At 40.2% G+C, this 19,223-nt stretch overlaps 1 protein-coding gene across 1 annotated transcript; it reads right to left on the bottom strand.

The window, feature by feature from the left end:
- Positions 1-11,662: 11,662 nt before the first annotated feature.
- On the bottom strand, positions 11,663-18,312 carry LOC136687432 (uncharacterized). Its single transcript, XM_066661836.1, has 5 exons — positions 18,267-18,312; positions 16,205-16,383; positions 12,909-14,705; positions 12,731-12,791; positions 11,663-12,207 (listed from the first exon to the last, which is right to left on the bottom strand). The coding sequence occupies exons 2-5, from the start codon at positions 16,356-16,358 to the stop codon at positions 12,138-12,140; spliced, it is 2,082 nt and encodes a 693-aa protein (XP_066517933.1). The 5' UTR covers positions 16,359-16,383; positions 18,267-18,312; the 3' UTR covers positions 11,663-12,137.
- Between the last annotated feature and the right edge of the window lie 911 nt (positions 18,313-19,223).

The following is a 19,223-nucleotide window of genomic DNA, read 5'->3' as shown; positions in this document are numbered from 1 at the left end:
TCTGAATTAATGGTGCCTTTCCAGACATGCAAGCTGCCCATGCCACAAGCACTCATGCAACCCCATACTGTCAGTGATGCAGGTTTCTGAATGGAGCGTTGATAACAACTTGGGTTATTCTTGTCCTCTCTGGTCCGGATGACATGGCGTCCCAGTGTTCCATAAATAACTTCAAATCGTGACTCATCTGACCACAGAACAGTCTTCCATTTTGCCACACTTCATTTAACAAACCCCTGGCCCAGTGCAAACGTCTGAGCTTGTGGAGCTTGTTTAGAAATGGCTTCCTCTTTGCACTGTAGAGTTTCAGCTGGTAACAGCGGATACCACAGTGGATTGTGTTCACTGACAATGCTTTCTGAAAGTATTCCTGAGCCCATTCTGTTATTTCCTTGACAGTGGCATTCCTGTTTGAGGTGCAGTGACATTTAAGGGCCCGGAGATCATGAGCATCCAGTAGAGTTTTACGGCCTTGACCCTTACGCACAGCAATTGTTCCAGATTCTCTGAATCTTTTGATGATGTTATGCATGGTTGATGATGATAACTTAAAAGTCTTTGCTATTTTACGCTGGGTAACACCATTCTGGTATTGCTGCACTATCTTTCTGTGCAACAATGGTGGAATTGATGATCCTCTTACCATTTTGGCTTCAGAGAGACACTGACACTCTGAGAAGCTCTTTTTATACCCAACCATGTTGTCAATTGACCTAATTAGTGTTAATTGGTCTTCCAGCTGTTCGTTATATGCTCAATTTCCTTTTCCAGCCACTTATTGCTAATTGTCCCAACTTTTTATGGGATTTGGACTACTAACTATCATCACCAGTAGATTGACCAGAGGAGGATGGGTCACCCCTTGTGAGCCTTGGTTCCTCCCAAGGTTTCTTCCTCAGCTGGGGGAGTTTTTCCTTGCCACTGTCGCCCCTGGCTTGCTCACTTGAGGGTTTTACATTTGTCTTTACATTTCATGTCAAATCTTGTCTTACTGGAATTCTGTGAAGCTGCTTTGTGACAACATCAGTTGTGAAAAGCGCTATATAAATAAATTTGATTTGATTTGATTTGATTTGTTGACACTGTGAAATTTTGAATCAACATATTTTTCCTTTAAAATGTTACATTTACTCAGATTAAACTTTTGATCTGTCATCTATGTTCTATTACGAATAAAATATTGACATTTGCCATCTCCACATCATTGCATTCAGTTTTTATTCACAATTTGTTTAGTGTCCCACCTTTTTTGGAATCCGGTTTGTATGTGTATTGTTTTCCTCCATAACTAAAAGCAAAGGGGTGTCTTGATTGTTCATGCAGAGGGATGCTAAAAATGCAGAACACAAGTCAATCACTGAATAATATTTAGCATCTGATGTAATGCTTGACAGTAAAGTGTAAGGGTCTGGTACTATCAGCATTTCTGCTTCAACTATTGCATTAATAGCTCGCAAATCATGTACCAACCTCCACTTGTCAGAATTTAGCTTTCTTACAGCAAATATTGGTGTATTGCATGGGCTTCTAATTTCTACCAACACACCAGCTTGCACTAGGCCCTCAATTGTTGGTCTAATCCCTTCATATGCAGCTGTGCTCAAAGGGTATTTTCTCTGATAGGGAAGTTGCACATTTGGTTTTATTTTAATTTGTACTGCACCAGCTGACTTTACTAGCCCTACATCTGTATGGTGCTGAGTCCACAATTGGTTCGGAATCTGTTTCAGTAGTTCTTCTTGCTCAGAGGTCAGCACATATTGTGTTATTGGTCTACTTCTGTTCACTACCACCCTCTCTGCTACTGCTCTGTCTACTGCTCTCATAGTCACCTTGAAGTACGTGCCACCTAAGGATCTGTAAATGTTTTCATTGTCAGTTTTTACCCAAATTATTTCTTTACTAGCCTTCATCATTGGCCCTAAATCTTTTGGCTCACTGTCTTTTGTTATCATTAAGGAAACATGTGGAATAGCGTTTGTCACTTTATACCACTGAATCATTTTCTCATCTAAGCTTACCTCTACTGCTGCACCTTGTGGCCCTATTTTCAGGACACCTGTTGTGAGTAGACTATGCTTTCCTTCCAAATTTTCTTCCCATGCTGTGTTGTAAGCCTCATGCATGCTATCTTGGTCATACAGCAGTGTACAGTGTAATTCATCTGAAACTCTCCTCAAGTCAGGTCTAATTGCTTTCAGGCATTTTTCCCAAATTAGAAAATAATTTAGTAGGTTTTGTTCTTCTAATCTCAACCAATATACACTAGGCCTTATTTGTTCACATTCATTTACTGTATTCAGAAGCATCTGCCACACTTGAGTTGGGAAACGTATCAGTACTCCATCCGGTGTACATTTTATGTCAGCATTGAGTTTACATAATACATCTCTTCCTAGTAAGTTGATTGGACATGCTTCTGAATAAAGCAATTTATTCAGGTTAATTTTTGATTGTCAATGGTCAATTCCAAGGGCTCAGTAAATCTTAACGTTTGCATTTTCCCAGAGAAACCTTGAGTCCTAATTTTTTCATTAGACAGGGGGAGGTGAGCACCTTGTGGGCCAATCACTGAGTGTGTGGCACCTGTATCAAATAAGAATTTAAATTTTTTTTGACCATTTATGCTAATTGGCACTACTGGATCTTCATTTACCATTATTGAGGCAACCAAATTTAGATACTCCCCCCTTAGGTCCCCTGGGCACCTTCAATACCATTCTTGATTCTGGCAATCATGACTGTAGTGGCCTGGCTTACCACAAGTCCAGCAGTATACAGGAGATCCCTGATATTGCTGTGCTTCTGGCTTGTCTGCTGCACACTGTCTTGTGGGAAAATATTTGTAGGAGGTATACTTATTGGTCTAAATGCCCCACGGCCCCTGCTTCTTCCTCTGCTTCTACCTCTTCCTCCTGTTCCACCAACATACACGTTAACTGGAGGCATCATAGAGGTGTGGGCTGGGCCCGTGTGCATAGGTGCTTTTTTTGTGTGTTAATGTTTCGAGTGTTAGGGGCCACTGGGTGTGGTTGAACTGGCTGGTTTGATGGTATCACTACTGCTGCATGTGTTATTGGATCTTTCAGTTCAGGACCTGTTTGATATGATGACTGAGTTATCACTGCCATTACTTCCTCTTTCTTTTTCTCTTTTTTCTTCAACTCTGTCAATTGGGCTCTCTGTAACTGTAAAGTTCGTTTTTCCATGTTCTCCGTCTCCTGCTCTTTCTTTTTTCTGTATCTTTCTACATGGTGTATAATGTGGTCTTTATATACAGCCCATTTCATGTTTGCTAGTCCAACTACCTCATCCAAAGCATTCTGCACTTCTTGAGGAAGGCCTTTTTTTCCTTCACCCGGAGGAAACCCATAGAGGAGCATTATGTAGTTCTACAGTCACACACTGTAGTGCACTGATCGCAGTGCATATTTTATTTGCCAATTTTACCCTGTTTCTTTAAAGTCAGGACCCCCGCAGGGCCACCACAGAGCAGGTATCATTTGGGAGGCGGGTCATTCTCAGTGTTGTGTTGCTATGATTGGATCAGACATAGCATTGATGCTGTGCAAGGTCCTGTGCCCACTGATGAAGGACTAGAGGACAAACAACACAAATTGTGCTGCAATAGATGAGCTATTGTCACTGACTTTACATCTACAAGGAGAACCAACGTGGGAGGTATGTCTGCCAGAGAGGACAGTGAGTGGACACAGGGTTTAAAAACTTGAGCAGCACTGCTGTGTCTGATCCACTCACAGCAGTACCAACACACACTAACACTCCACCACTATGTCAGTGTCACTGCAGTAATGAGAATGATCCACCACCCAAGCCTGCTTGTGGGGATAATGACCACTGATGGTTAACTACAGTCTGTAATTGTATAACTACAAAGTTTAGTAACACCTCAATCATAACATTATGGCTGATCTGTGTATTAAAAAATCAATAATGAAAAAGAATGTTTATCAATACTGTGTGCTATTTTTGGTGGTAAATACTGTGGACTGCTTCTTTACATGTCAGCAGTGTTTAAGAGAATAACTGAAGAGGCATTGACGGTAAAGATGGGACTGGTGGCCAAACTCTTGGAGGTACGTGGTGGAGGCTGTGGGATGTGTGTGAAGGTCCAGAGCCTGTAGGGTCAGAAGATCAAAGCTTCGCTAATATTGCTCCTCCAGTTTTTCTGGCCCTGGTGGATTCTCCACTTATATTAGCCTCAGTCTAAAGCAGAGAGAGACAGAGAGAGAGAGAGAGAGAGAGAAGGTCAAACTAGGTATTTCCAGTTTTGCTCTTGAAGGAGTGCTCTACGTGTGGGACTTCAGGAGCATCTGTATTGCCCTGTAATCTGTGTCTAAATTAAAGGGCCCCTCACACAAACACAAACACACACAGCCATCTGCCCTTTTCCCTGGGATGCACTACACTAGGTGTTTACATTCTCAAAATCGGAGACAAAAGTTTATACTTTTCTCAAAGCCTTGAACTGACTCAGGGAGGAAGTCTGCAGAACAATGGACTTCAGACAATACCAAAATCTCAATAGTTTTGAGAATTATTTTGTCACAAAAGAGACTTTTCTTTCCCACCGTGACCCTGAACTGGATAAGCGGTTACAGATAATGAATGAATGAATGAATGAGGGAACAGGGAGATTAATATATGAGGAAATTTCTCTTTGATAATTATTACCCTAAGTTCTAAGAAAGGCTATTGTTTATCCCAGCAAACATTCAGTACCAACCCATGAGCCATGAGAGACAAGAGACCATGTGACCTTACGTATCCAGAGATGGACAGGGAGCATGTCGCTGATGGTGCCTTCCGGCACGACTTCCTGGAGAATTGCAGACGCCTTGAGGCCTTGTAGGTTGCAGCCGTGGGCGTTCCTTTTCTCCCGAGGCATTCAGACGCAGCCATCTGAGCTGGTGGCGATCTGAAGGTCTCTGTGGGGATTCTTCGTCGTCGCTGATCTGCCGCCTTGTGAGAGAGAGAGACACGTCCATGCAGGTCTCTCCTGGACAGGTTTCTACTCATTTCAGAAGGTCATTCTGAGGGTGCATGCGGCCTTCTTTCGTCGTTGTTGGTCCGGAGGCGTTGTCTTCCTTTTTAGGGTCAGAGGTCTAAGGTTTCCATGCTCTGGGTGTGGCATTGAAATTTCGCTAGGGTTAAACTATAGGTTTTCTTAATCTATAATTTCTATCTGGACAAAATTAATATAGAAAAATCGGTTCTCTTGAGGGGCCCAAGACTGTTGAAGAAAGTAATGAGTCTGACGCCTGCAGAGCCATTTAAAAAACTCAGGTCATTTTACACTTTAGCCTTGAAAAAGGCTAAAAGAGGAAATGCCCCAAGTGTCTGGAGCCTTGAAGTGAAGAGTCGAGCAGAGAAGAAAAGGGGGGAAAATCTGTGTCGTTTGGCACCACAGGTTTTTAACCAGAGTTTAGAAAACCCGCCTTTAATACCCGATTGGGTAGGATTGGAGCCTCTCTTGCTCCTGATTGGCTGCTTCCTGTACCTTGGTGGTGACATCACATAAAATTTATGACACTTGACAAGACAAAGACTTGACCATCCCTGGTGAATGAACATCCCAGGATTCTGAATCATACTTTGCAATATAAAAGACTATGTTAACACAAAGTAATATCATTCAGACACACCGAGTTTTACATCATTATTAACCAACTACACACATAGTATGTGGCTACCTTGGTTCTACATAAATTCAGGTAAAACAAAAATGACTTTAAACACATATAAATGAGTTCCACCTATTTTGATTGTCAAAATGGAATTAATTTCAAAAAGTTGTGCACATATGTAAATTTAAACTTTTTTAAACCAATGGGAATTAAGGTTTGTGATTGTTTTGTTTAACAATCTTTCAAAATGTTTGAGAAAACAGTTTTAATCAAGTTTGAGTCTGTGTGTCCCTCTGCATTTTGCAAAGATTCTCCTCTTTACCCTGGGACCCTGGGTCATAAACGTCCTGGAGTGAGGTTTTATGAGCCTTCTCTGTATGCGAATCTCACATTCCGATCTTGGCTTGGTGCAAGGAGGGGATGTCACTGAAAATCTCTGAAAACCAGCTAAGAGAAGTATACCCAAAAAGTATAATTTCTTTTATTAAAATTAATAATCTGTTCATCTCCACTACAGTCCCCCCTTTCAGATCATGCTTTCTTTCTAGAAGCATTGAGCTGATAATGCAAAGGTGAATGTGAACAGCAAGGTCAGCAATCATTAAAAGTGTCTGTTAACTAGGACATATTATTTTTATCAAAGGAAATGTTCAGGGGTAGTTATTCATGCAAATACTAATAAAAATCTTTGCCTTAGTAATAATTACTGGATAAGCAGGGTATACCTCTATAGTTAAACAAACTACTAAGAACTCTGATTTAACATGACTAGTGGGCATAAGCCTGTTAGGCATTGAATGAGAGCACTGTCACCTTAGATTGCTGAAGAAACAAAGAAAAATAAGTTTTCCAGGGGGAATTTAAAAAAAAAAAAAACAGTACCGTGTGCTGACTGCGTCACCCCCCTTTTGAATAGTTCGTCGTGGCTTAATGAATTAGCTGTGCATAGTGACAGACGGTGATACATGAGTTAGAATGGAATACAATGCTTGAAGTAGAAATTAGAATTTTTACTTCTAGATTGATATACCACATATTACTGTATCAGGCGGACACAGCGTAAATACAGATGAAAGTTTGTTTGTTTTTTGTTTTTTTTATATATTCAGTTGTGGAAGCTGACGATTAATACCATTAAAGGTATTCTGGGTGTCTGCTGTTCTTTTATGGCTTTGCAAGGGTGTTGTTGTTCCCTCCAAGTCTCATGGTGATTTGGTGAGGTTCCATCTGGTTGTGAGGAACCCATTTGAAGTCAGCACTTTGCTGATCTTTATTCACATTCCTGAACAGAGGATGAATGGTGGGGGAAAGATTTAGGACCTTGTGTGGGTCTGACCCATGTGGCAGGAGCTTATGAGCTTGTTTCACACTTTTCATGGACTTTTGGGCCAGTTTGACTGAGTTGTACTTTTGCAACTTGTCCCCCCTTTTCAGCCTTTCACGGAACACATTTTGGTCATAACCATTTATGCATCCCCTTTTTGCTCTTTTCCAGTCTCTGCTGGTTGACTGCCAATGCGGCTCTGAGGAGTTTTGCAAGCTGTCCCTATCCTGTTGTGTGCTGTATGTATTTTGCTGGACTATGTGATGTTTCATTTTGGTCTCTTTTTGTCCTGCACTTGGGAATTGAATGGAATCAAAATCACATGGGAGGTTTTTGTGGTTACCCTGGTTTGTCAGGTCTTTTAATTTATCTCTTTCTGCAGGCCATTTGGGATCCAAATGGGTGTTAGCAAAAGGGACTGTTATTGTGTGGACGGTCATTTGTTCATCATGAGCTGAGATTCTCTGGCTCATGGCATACTTTGTCTTTGTTGGATTGTGAAAGGTGTTACTAGTCTCTGTGGACCTGGTGTTTAGGTGACAGGACTGAGCTTCAAGGTGATGTGAGTGTGAGATGGGCAGGTGTTTGTGAACCTGGGCCCAGATCTTCAAACACTTGAAGTCAATCAGTGGCTCAAGCCTGTTGAGCAGGTCCTTGCCAATAAGGAAGGGGATGTTTTCAATAGGAGACACATATACAGGGTGAACCAGACTTATGGGTCCTATTGTTATGAGAACTCTTGCCACAGACTTTATTTTGATACAAGTGTATGAATAAGGCACAATTTGGAGGGAAGTTTTCTAACTGTAATCTCTGTGGGCCGTGGTCTGCTGCAGCCCACACTTCATCAAAGAGTGTGGATGACATCAGAGTAATGTCTGATGCAGTGTCCAAGAAAGCTTCTTGTATAAGCTTCTTTTCTAGGATTGTGGTCAGGTTTAATCTACGAGCAGCCCCCTTTTCTGTTAAATGTCCCAGGAACTGTGGTGCAGGTGGATCACCTTGAACAACCGTGACATTAAGAGGAGTCTGATTTTCACCCCCTTTATTAAATTGGTTAGACGTGCAAGTCTACAAGTCAGGGGTACTTGGGACATGCAAAGTTTCACCTGAGGTGTCTGAGAAGAGGTCAGCTGTCTGACGCTCCTCTTTACACAGGTGTGAAAACACCTGTTCAGCGGTTACTGGAATTTCTGTGCCAATTCCAGATACTTCAGACTCATTCACATCATCTGAGCTTTCGCACTGGTGCCAGTTCTCATCCCTGTTCTTGTTAGTCGAGTTAGGACAGGGGCTTTTGTCTAGGGTTTTGTCACGTGTGTTAGAGTTTTGGGGCCATCGGTGGTCCAACATATTTTCTTTGGGTACTGGATTCTCATGCCTACTGGCTTGGAATTTATTCTGAGGGTGCCCTGACATTAACTGATTAACCCAGGGGTTTGAGTGATGATGGGTTTCACCTGACCAGTGAGGACTGGAGTGAGGAGAACTCCTGTTGGATTTTAAAGGTTTATTATTCTCCTGATTTTCTGTAAGCCTGCGAGATGGACCGGGTTTTGGATTCCATGATTCAGCCCTGGTGGCTTTGTCTAGCTCCATGGGGGAAGGCTGTGTGTAACAGCTAAAATGTTGTGCCATTTCTGGCTGTTGATTTAAAGTTTGCTGGTCTTTTACAAAGCCTTTGAGTGCTAAGTCACACAGCTGTTTGCTAGACAAGGTGTGTGTGGACATGCTGCAACCCCTAGATAATAATTTGAGTCTTTATATAGATGTTTCTATACAATTATGAGGACTTTTATTTATTATTAAGACTAAACAGACCTCTGTATGTTTCTGTAAAAACTATAGGGACATCTATATGTTATAAGGATGAAGGAACTGTAATACATGTACGTAATACATTGCAAGATGGGTTAAAATAATTAGTAGCACACAGTAGTAATCTCTTTTTATTTCATTTGATTTCGATTTTCGATTTTCTATGCAATGCTTATAAAAATATTTGATCATTTGCTGACAGAGGCCAAAGAGCTAGCTAGCTGCCTTACAATAATCATTTCGTATAATCCAATGTACTACCATTACAAACATAACAAATGCTTGTATTTTCAGCTCACAAACACAATTTCTAAACAGAATTGTGCACTCGTTATTTGAATCTTTAAATTAACAAATCTAGACAAAATGCACAGACAACACTGTATCAATGTTTGGTTTAGAAATAATGAATTGTTTTAGTTAAAACTTTGCGTCCATCCACCTTAAGTAAGCGAACCCAGGAAACCTTAAGATCTGTTGTAGTGGAGAATAATAACTTATAACCTAACTTTTCAGGAGATTATTACGGAGCCCCCGAAAGGACATGTATTGCATTGAGTTTTACCAATCAGTATCTGCACACGAAAATCTGACGTGCGGCGAGTGTAACTGTGTTTCTGAAAAAAGCCGGCTGGCTTAACGCCAGTGTTTTTGAGGCCAGCTTCAAAGTAACGTGCTATAGCGCTCATTTTCCATTAGTATATTTGCAAGCACGGATACACTTCCAAAATATGAACCCTGGACTTTGGGAAATAATAGTGTGTGGAACGCCGCCTGAATGGAGTATTGGTGCCATCTACAGGGCAAATCCGTTAATGCGCTTAAGATTCTAGAGCCCCTAGAGCAGGGGTCGGCAACCTTTACCACTCAAACAGCCTTTCGGACCCATTTCACACACCAAAGAGAACACTGGGAGCCACAAAACCCTTTTGAAATTCTAAATGAAATAACACTGTGCATAACAGGGTTTTTTGCCTTTGTGCTATGTATAAACAAACTATACCGTGTTACATTTATGAAATTAATGAACGACTGCAGAGAAAATGAAATAACATTTCTGATTGCAACAAAACATTTTTAACTCCGAAAAAAGACGTCGGGTTGAAGGTTAAGTAAAATACTCAGATGTCTATTTGAGTCCTTGTAGTAATGGGAAAAAAACGCCGAACTTAAATTATCCGCTGGCAACAAACAAAAATGCAGTCCTCTCTCTGCGTGCCGTCATTATTTTACTGGCGCCGTGCAGTCAGCTGTCAAAAAGTTCAAGAAACCGCACACTGGCGGGTGTCGCACGTTGGAAGTTGTGACGTGTATTAAGAGCGACAAAATATTTTAAATATTAATTATTTAAATATTTTACATGTTACAAGATCGCCATAATCTTCATAGAATTACATTTTGAAAATGAACAAACCAAAATAAAATACATTTTAATTAAATACTCATTAATTATTTTCAAAAGCTGAGCTGCATCAGAGGGATCAAAGAGCCCGCATGCGGCTCTGGAGCCGCGGGTTGCCAACCCCTGGCCTAGAGACTGCTGTAGAGAGAAGAATATTGCACAAAGGTTTGGGGTTTTTGGGTAAGATTTGGGTGTTTTGCTCCTGGGGCTCCCCCTATTGTATTTCATTGTTACAGCACTGTATTGAAGTGAATAGGGCAGAGGAGGGAAGGTGGGCAGTTTCCTGCCCTCCTCCAAAAGTTACATGGTGCAGTCTCTGCAGTGCTGAGCACAGAGTAGTAATGACAGAGGAGCTATTCTCCCTGATACAGGTCAGTGAAGCCCCACAATGATTTTGAAGCTGTAATTTTAAGGTAAAATTATTACATATCGTTCCTTTAAAATAAGGACCATAATTATATCTAAGCCTTGATAGATCTATAACTATTGCTACAAATAAAAGCAATGGCACTGTGCACCAGAATCCACCATGTTTCCTAATCTGAACACACTGAGATGGGGGTGGAGTAATGGGGTTGGGGGAAGCTCTGTTGAAACAAAAAACTGACTAGAGGTCAGTGTAAACAAAGACAGGCAGATTGCAGATAGATTTTCTTAGACACAGAATTAACTTTTGTTCATGCAATTGCTGAAATATAGTTCAAATGATGTTCTTCACATTTACTAGTGAAATAAAATGTCATAGTGTTCCTTTAGGCCAGGGGTGTCAAACCAAATCCACGGAGGGCCGTGTGGGTGCAGGTGTTCTTTTCAACCACACAAAAGCCCCACACTACTGAAAGTCAAGATCTATTGATTAGATCCAATGATTAAAAACAGGTGGAATGAGGTGTGGCTTCTGCGTGGTTGGAAAGAAAACCTGCACCCACACGGCCCTCAGTGGATCTGGTTTGACACCCCTGCTTTAGGCATTCCTTCTGAGTCATGAAGTCTCCTTCACCTACCCCAACACATGATTAATGTACAGTGTAAAAGTTAGAGCTCACATCTTTCTTAAGATCTGGAAAACCTTTAAGTGTATGTCTTTGAGAAGACCACTCCATATACCAAACGTTCATACTGAAATGTTAAACTCAATTAGTGATGTGGACTCTTTTTGTTGGTTCTGTGGGCAATTCACCTCACAAGAGTGAGAAATTAATTTAGCTAGGCTAACAGGCATTGTGTTCAACAACAGGAGTGAAAAAATATTTTCAGAAATTGTCACAGAAAAATAGCATTCAACAAAGTCATGCAGCATGTTTAGTATTATTGTAGTACCATCATACCATATCATTTATTTGCATGCTAGCAAACTTTTCTTGCTCAAAAAGCAAAGTAATTGCTTGTGCTTACTTTAAAACAATGAGCATTATTTTAGCTGTATTAGATATTTTGGAAAAGAATCAGCTTGTGTGCACAAGCAATTAGTTTTAATTTGTTCATTTTAATGATTTGAACTGGTCATAGGGTTGTATCTGTTTGACAGAGATATTACAACACAAAACACAGTATAATGCCTCAACCTTTATTAAAACTTGACTGATATATATTTAACCACAATCTTACAAAATCACTGAGTTGGTTTAATAAAGTGAAAATCCAGTAAAAGTAAGAAATTTTAAATAATATGGGTACCGACACACTTAGCTCTGCTGGCACCCGCTCTGAAAGAACCGCTTAAATAGCACAATAACTGCAATACCAGCACTAGCAAAAGTCATAATTCCTGCCAGATCAGGTTTATGGAAAGACATTGAAACTGAGGTTTGTTAAACCAGCACTCAGTCATTACAAGAAGCTACAAGCATATCTTGTGTCATCGTGTTTAGATTTTTCTTACGGCTTTGGAAATTGAGCTAGGAGTTTAAGCTATGGTGCTGGAATATTATTGGAAAGAGATGGATTATTCACACTGGGCAAAGTAGTTTGAGCTCACTGCAGAGTCACACTGCTGCAAGAATGTCATCTTCAGCCTGTGAAATAGAGTACAGTGACAATAATCAGTACATTTATCAGATTTAAAAATATAAATTTACTATGTCAATTTAAAATGTCAACGCTAATGTCTGGTTGTTTTTGTTACTGCATATAGAGTACATGCATAATTAAATGACATCTATTAAATTACAGTTAATGGTGTTTTAGTAGATGCTTTTTTACATGCTTTGTTATTTATTAATTCTCATTATACAATATTTTATTAGAACAATGCATTATCAATATAAACTGTGCTTATTTAATGTGTGATATCTAATAAAATGAAACATTTGTGATGTCTTTTCAGTGGATTTTGGTGTGGTTTATAATAACTGGAGTTGTCATTATGTTATTTTGCTCATTTGATATTTTTTTAACAATTTAATGACCAAAGAAAATTTTAGAAAAATGAGAATTACACATTCAGTAAAATTAGAAACATATGTAAAACTAAAAAGTGTAACTTCGTTAGACAGCAGTTTGTGTGTGTGTGTGTGTGTGTGCGCGCATGTGACATACACTGTCTCGTGCAAACTCTTCAGGCAAGCAATATCATCAGTGATATCGTCATCAATTAGATCTTTAAATGGAGAAAAGAGAAATAAGATAATGCAGTTCTGCAAACATAAAATGAACAGAAAATATTTACAAAGAACTTCTGTTGGGAATTGAAGTGACTGTGTGGAGCTATGCTCACCTGCACAATCCAGGTTGCAGATATTCTTACTAGACTTGGACCCAGACTTGCATGCCAGATTGTCACTCAGCTGGAATATTCCATAGAGGAAACTGTAGATAGTGTCCTGACTCTGTGTAGACTTGATTCCTTTGTTTTGTGTGCGCTTATAAAGAAAATTCCAGAACTGGCTGGCTTTGTAAGTTCCTCTCATCTCTGTCTCTTCATCTGTAGCTTTAGATGGAAAATAGTATCCTTCATCAATGGGAATCTGCTCATCAGTTGTTGGTTGAGTTCTGATGGTTTCTGATGGTTTCTGTGTGGTGGGATAATCTACACCGATCCTATCAGTGATTCTACCTGTAGGTAATAATGGTATCTTTGTTGGTGCCTCCGTGGTGGAATATGAATCAATGAATATTTCTGTTGATTGTATCTCAGGTGTAATTGCTAAATCACCAGTAGGAATATAATTATCAGTTGCTGACATGGTAGTGGGGATTACTGATGGTGTCTTGGTTTGATCTGTTGATCTGTCAATAGGACCAAAATCACCAGTAGGAATATAATTATCAGTTGCTGGCATGGTAGTGGGGATTACTGATGGTATCTTGGTTTGATCTGTTGATCTGTCAATAGGACCAAAATCACCAGTAGGAATATAATTATCAGTTGCTGGCATGGTAGTGGGGATTACTGATGGTATCTTGGTTTGATCTGTTGATCTGTCAATAGGACCAAAATCACCAGTAGGAATATAATTATCAGTTGCTGGCATGGTAGTGGGGATTACTGATGGTATCTTGGTTTGATCTGTTGATCTGTCAATAGGACCAAAATCACCAGTAGGAATATAATTATCAGTTGCTGGCATGGTAGTGGGGATTACTGATGGTATCTCGGTTTGATCAAGAATAGGACCAAAATTATCAGTGGGATACACTGATGGTCTAGTAGTGGAGAATATAGTTGTTGCCTCTGGTAGATCACCTGATCCCTCTCCAGAATACTCATCTTGGTTTCCTCCAGACCCTGACCCCTCTGTAATCAATCTAGGATCTGTAATGATAGGCCGCTCTCCAGAGAACTCGTCAGTGAGAGCCTCTCCGGAACCCTGACCATTTCCAGAAGACTCAAGTTTGTTCCTTATGTCCTCTCCAGAAAACCCTTCTTGTATTTCATTTGATGTATATCCTGATCCCTCTACAAGGCCATAATCAGTATAGAAAGGCACATCAGTGGGATACACTGATGTTGTGACGGTTTGATCAACTGGTACCCCACTAAAATCCCACACATGAGTATTCAAAGAGTCTTTGATGGGAGACCATGTTGATTCTGGAGCGGTGGGCATTTGTGGTACCTCAGTTACAAAGCCTGATCCCTCTCCAGAAAACTCCAGAGGCTGATCACTTGATCCCTCTACCAACATGTCCAGAGGCTGATCACCTGATCCCTCTCCAGAAAACTCCAGGGGCTGATCACCTGATCCCTCTCCTGACGTCACCGTAAGGTCCCTAGCATGGATTCTTAGAACTCGCATGGAAGGATTGTTACTTGGTGCAGCTTCTGGAAGACGGTCTCTGATGACTTGAGTGTTTTTTTCAGATTTTATGGCAATCAGATCTTCTTTGGTAAGCCCCTCAGTCATCACCAGTCTTTTGGACAACACTTTGTTATAATAATAATTTTCGATCACTACGTCTTGTTGTTGATTTGTGGGGCCACGGGGTCTTATCAAGGGTCCTGTATGATGGTGGTCAATCAGGGTCACAAGACTGGTATTGAACACGGAGATGAACTCAACAGTGCAGACCACTACAGCAAAATAAAAAGTCAGGGAGAAAGAAAAGATCATGAACAGAAATCACAGGATGCTGCAAATTTTACAGATGTATGTGTGTGTGTGTGGTTGTTGTTTGTGTGTGTGTGTACTGAATGAACATTTTGTAGTCCACCTGTTTCTCTGCGTACTTTCTTATCCCCATTTCACCTTGTTCCTCAGTTTTCAGGACCACCACAGAGCAGTTATGATCTGAGTGGTGGGTCTTTCGTAGTGCTGCAGTGACATTAATGTGGTGATGATGTGTTAGGGTGTCCTGTGCTGGTACGAGTGGTTCAGACCAGAGGCGATTGCTCTAAGACTGCAAGGGAAGCTCAGCTTCCCCTAAAATGTCAAAAAATAAGTGATCAAATATATACTGTTGTGGGTACATGTCATTGAATAAATATGCACTACAACGCGCTCAACTTTTGTTCAGAATCAGCTTCTTATCACTGTTAAAGACGCGGCTTTCCTCTCAATCATTTCCGTAGCTTCACAGTGCTTTAAACGGTGTGGGCGCTGAGCGTCCACAGAGTTCAATAGCGAAGCAGAGAAGTGCAGCGAAATGAAGTCATTGGATAAATGATGGGCTTTGTCCCGCCCATCGGACGCTCAGCGTCTCTGGGGGCCTATGGGGCAGTGAGCTGGCCTCGGCGGCATTTTCTTTGTTAAAAACGACTAGCGACAAATCGAGCTTCTGTTTCTGGTGGGGTTTTTTGTAGCTGCTTGTGTTTGGAGACTGACTTCTATCACTCTTTCTGACTTCTATCACAGTTTCTGTCCAGCGGGTGCCGCTAAGCCCCTCCACCGTCACAAAGCACTCACAGGCGGACACACTTCACATGGGCCAAGGCCGTTTAAGCAGCCTAGCTCTGTTGGCCATTGACAGGACACTAGTCAAGTCCCTGGAAAAGCCGCCTAGTTGGTACGAAAGGGGCACAGATCATTTTCTTGAAAAGGAACAGAGGGTAGAATTTACGTATAAATAAACCGACACAATTTATGATGTAGGCCGAAATTGAGCTTCCCCTCCTTGAAAGACCAACATCCGCCACTGGTTCAGACACAGCAGTGCTTCTCAAATTTTTTAACACTGTCCACTCTGTTAAACACTCCTCCCTCATTTGTTCTCCTTGTAGATGTAAAGTCAGAGACAGTAGCTCATCTGTCACTGCACAGTGTGCGTCGGTCTTCCTCTAGTCCTTCATCAGTGACACAGGATGCTGTCGGTTGGATATTTTCGGTTGGTGGACTATTCTCAGTCCAGCTGTGATACTGAGGGGTATATAAACTCCAGCAGCACTGCTGTGTCTAAACCACTCGCACAACACACACTGACACACCACCACCGTCAGTGTCACTGCAGTGTTGAGAATGATCCATGATCCAAATCATACCGGCTCTGTGGTGGTCCTGACCATTGAAGAATGGGGGGATACGAAAGTACACAGATAAACAGTGGATCTGATATATATAGGCAGTTTGAACGTACGTTTTGCAAGAATGTCATCAGCAGTGATATTGGCTGCTTCCAGGTGAGCCTTCAGCCTACACTTATCCAGCACAAGCCCCTCAGTAGAGGTGGAGACCATCATGACCAGCAGAAATGCCGCCAACCTCCCTGACCACAGAGCCTCTCTCCCCATTACTGTCCACTGTCTGCACTGCTCCCTGTGGACCAAGAAAACACATTGCTTTTAAGGAATGAATTCAGCTTCGTCTGTGCAAACACAGTGTTTATAATGTGTAAAGAAAATTAGCTAAGTGTGGTCTAGAAGAGGAAAGTGGATCCTGAGTATGATGTGAGTGTTTTCTCCTTATTTTAGAATACTGCTTTGTAGTTGGCTGTGTCTAGTCAACTGCAGGGGCGTCCAAAACCTGCTTAGCCTCAAGAATTTGTCCTGAGGTGGTCATGTCACTGCTAATTATTCTGCAGTTCGACCTGAAATCTTAGCTTAGAGCTGGCAGAACAGCTTTGGAAATATAAGTACAGTTAAACTATATAAGTGCAGGAACATGTTAAATATACTGTGTATGTTAAATGTACTGTGTATATGCTTATTCAATGGATATCACATACTGTACATTTTTATATAAAAAAATGAGTGGACAATAGCTTTCATACACTTTACATAGAAATGTTGGATGAACAAATGTCAATATATATTTAACCATGCAGTGATTATGTGAAAGGAATGTGTGTACAGAAAGGACTGGATTGTTTGCTTTAACCACAGCTAGGATAATTAAGCAGGGTAAGACTGAAAGCTGGAAAAAGAAGCAATCCTTTAGAATAAAGGAAGATGGGAGAGGCTGAGACCGACACTGGTGACACAGCAGCACTACTTCAACAAAGACTGCTGTTTGAGAGCTGCCCATAAAATATACTCAAACACACTCAAGTACTCTCTTAATAATAGTCATCACAAAAGACAGTGGTCAGACAACTTACTACACAAGGCTATAGATTTATTAAAACGTTTCTATGACGCACTCTTGAAGGCAGTGTTCCTCAAACCATCCCTCAAGACTCACAAGACAGCTCTATACTGGAGAAATGATTGAATTAAAAGAACTTATCTCAGTGTAGTCAAAAATGTGTTAATGATAATTATAATACATATAAATATTACAACTCATTATCCAAGATATACTGTAGTTTCATTGGATCAGTGGCATGATGTTGGTTTTTGTGTCCACAGCCATTACTGTCCAGTAAAACAGTCTAATAAAAGACTTTTTTGAATACATTTTCAGTGCCAAAATAAAATTAATTGTAGTCATTTATGCCTCTACAAATAATGCCAGGTTCTAAAAGTATGTGATCCAAGCACACATTTTAACACATATCTTTTAATGTGTTTTAAGAACTTTTAAGATTACATAAGAAGGTTATTTTACTAGAATCTCACTAAAGTAGGTCAAATTAAACCCATTAATCTGACACAATGTTCAGAAGCGTTTTTTTATTTGATTTAATTAAAGAATGATTAATTTGACCATATCAGGTAGTAAATATACCTGGGAAATCCAAAATATATATATATTTAATTTTTTTTTCTTGTTATTTTTTAAAAAGTAAAAACATTTGATGTGGGCAAACAGGTTTAAATGCATGTCCAAGTACTAAGACTGGTTTAAATACATATATAATATTAGAAACTGACTTTAAATATATAAAATGGTTGTGCCACCTGAGTCTTTTTGAATGATCTTGTTTAAAACTGAAATATTTTAACAAAATCTTAACCGGCGATTAATGTTTTTGCTCAAGGACTGAAAATCTACGAAAGGAAGCTTTATATTTATCAGTATTTCTCAAACAGAGTCCAGACCCTTACACTACACAATGCGCTTAGTATTGCTAGGAACTGTGAGAAATTTAAAACAATAAATCCCTGAAAGAATGGAAGCTGTGATAAATATATATATTAAGATATTAAGTCTAACTTTTGCCATTACTAAAAAAAACAGGACAGTCATCTTGCCTATCAACAACTACATAAATATAATACATTCCTACAAGATAAAAATTCTTATTGTTGAGTTCTTACCCAGAGATGTTTCCAAGGTTGTGAGGACAGTGAGTTTCCTCAGTGATTCTCTGAATGACATGATGAAGCAGCTCCAGTGTTTATAAAGGAAACAGTCACCTGATGCAACAACACACCTTGTATGACTCCATTCTCTGAACTCTTAGAATGAATATACATTTTCTTTACATTAGTGTGGGAGGGTGGCTTATAAGACTTTACTTTTCATTTGTGTTTTCTCTGAGGTTTACACTTGTTTACTAACCCTGAGAAGCCAGCGAAGAATCTGAATGCTCAAGTCATTCGTTTTGTTGTCTCAGCTTGAGTCTTGTAAAGTCAAGATTTACACTCAAAAAATAGAAGCTATTGATTGCTTGGTTTTCACTCAAGAAAAAGGAATGAAGGAGGATATGTGGCATCCAGGATCTACCAACTTATAGGATGCGTCGTGGGAAAAAGACGAAAAGTATCTTGATAAAACATCCAAAGATTTTGTTTTACATGTCATTTCTAATCAAAACGTGTAATAAAAAAAAGGAAAAGCCAAAGGAAAATATGTGAAATAATCATGAACTAAACATGAAGGAAAAATGCGAGTCCTAACAACTGCGCAAGACAGACTATCCCAACAAAGCTGTCCTCATCATAAAAACAGCATGTAAAGCTTTCCTCTTTGACAGTCAGGAGAAAATCAAGCTCCACTGTCTTCACAACTGACCATATCCACAGCTGTTTGTGTTCATCCTTCAACTGTGAGAAGAACCACTCCACACCATGGGTCTGAAAGGAAGTGGAGCCATCCAGAAGCCCTTATTGAGAAAAGGAAATAGACACAAAAGAAAAATGGGCCATGTTGTGGTTGCCCCAGAACTCACACTTCAGTATCATTGAGTTTGGGATTTAAAAATCTTAAAATTTCTTAGAAAAAAACTAATATGAAGTCGGGGTGGCACGGTGGTGCAGCAGGTAATGTCGCAG

The sequence above is a fragment of the Hoplias malabaricus genome, chromosome 2 (genome assembly GCF_029633855.1).
Source record: "Hoplias malabaricus isolate fHopMal1 chromosome 2, fHopMal1.hap1, whole genome shotgun sequence".
In the NCBI taxonomy this organism is placed as follows: Eukaryota; Metazoa; Chordata; class Actinopteri; order Characiformes; family Erythrinidae; genus Hoplias; species Hoplias malabaricus.
This window is presented reverse-complemented; position numbering and strand designations above follow the sequence as displayed.

Excerpts from the sequence above, each read along its gene's own strand:
- LOC136687432 (XM_066661836.1), bottom strand. The coding sequence starts at position 16,358 with ATGGGGAGAGAGGCTCTGTGGTCAGGGAGGTTGGCGGCATTTCTGCTG. Across the intron at positions 14,706-16,204 it reads TGATGACATTCTTGCAAAAC|TGGTCTGCACTGTTGAGTTC; the intron begins GTACGTTCAAAC and ends ATTTTGCTGTAG. Across the intron at positions 12,792-12,908 it reads CTGCAACCTGGATTGTGCAG|ATCTAATTGATGACGATATC; the intron begins GTGAGCATAGCT and ends CTCCATTTAAAG.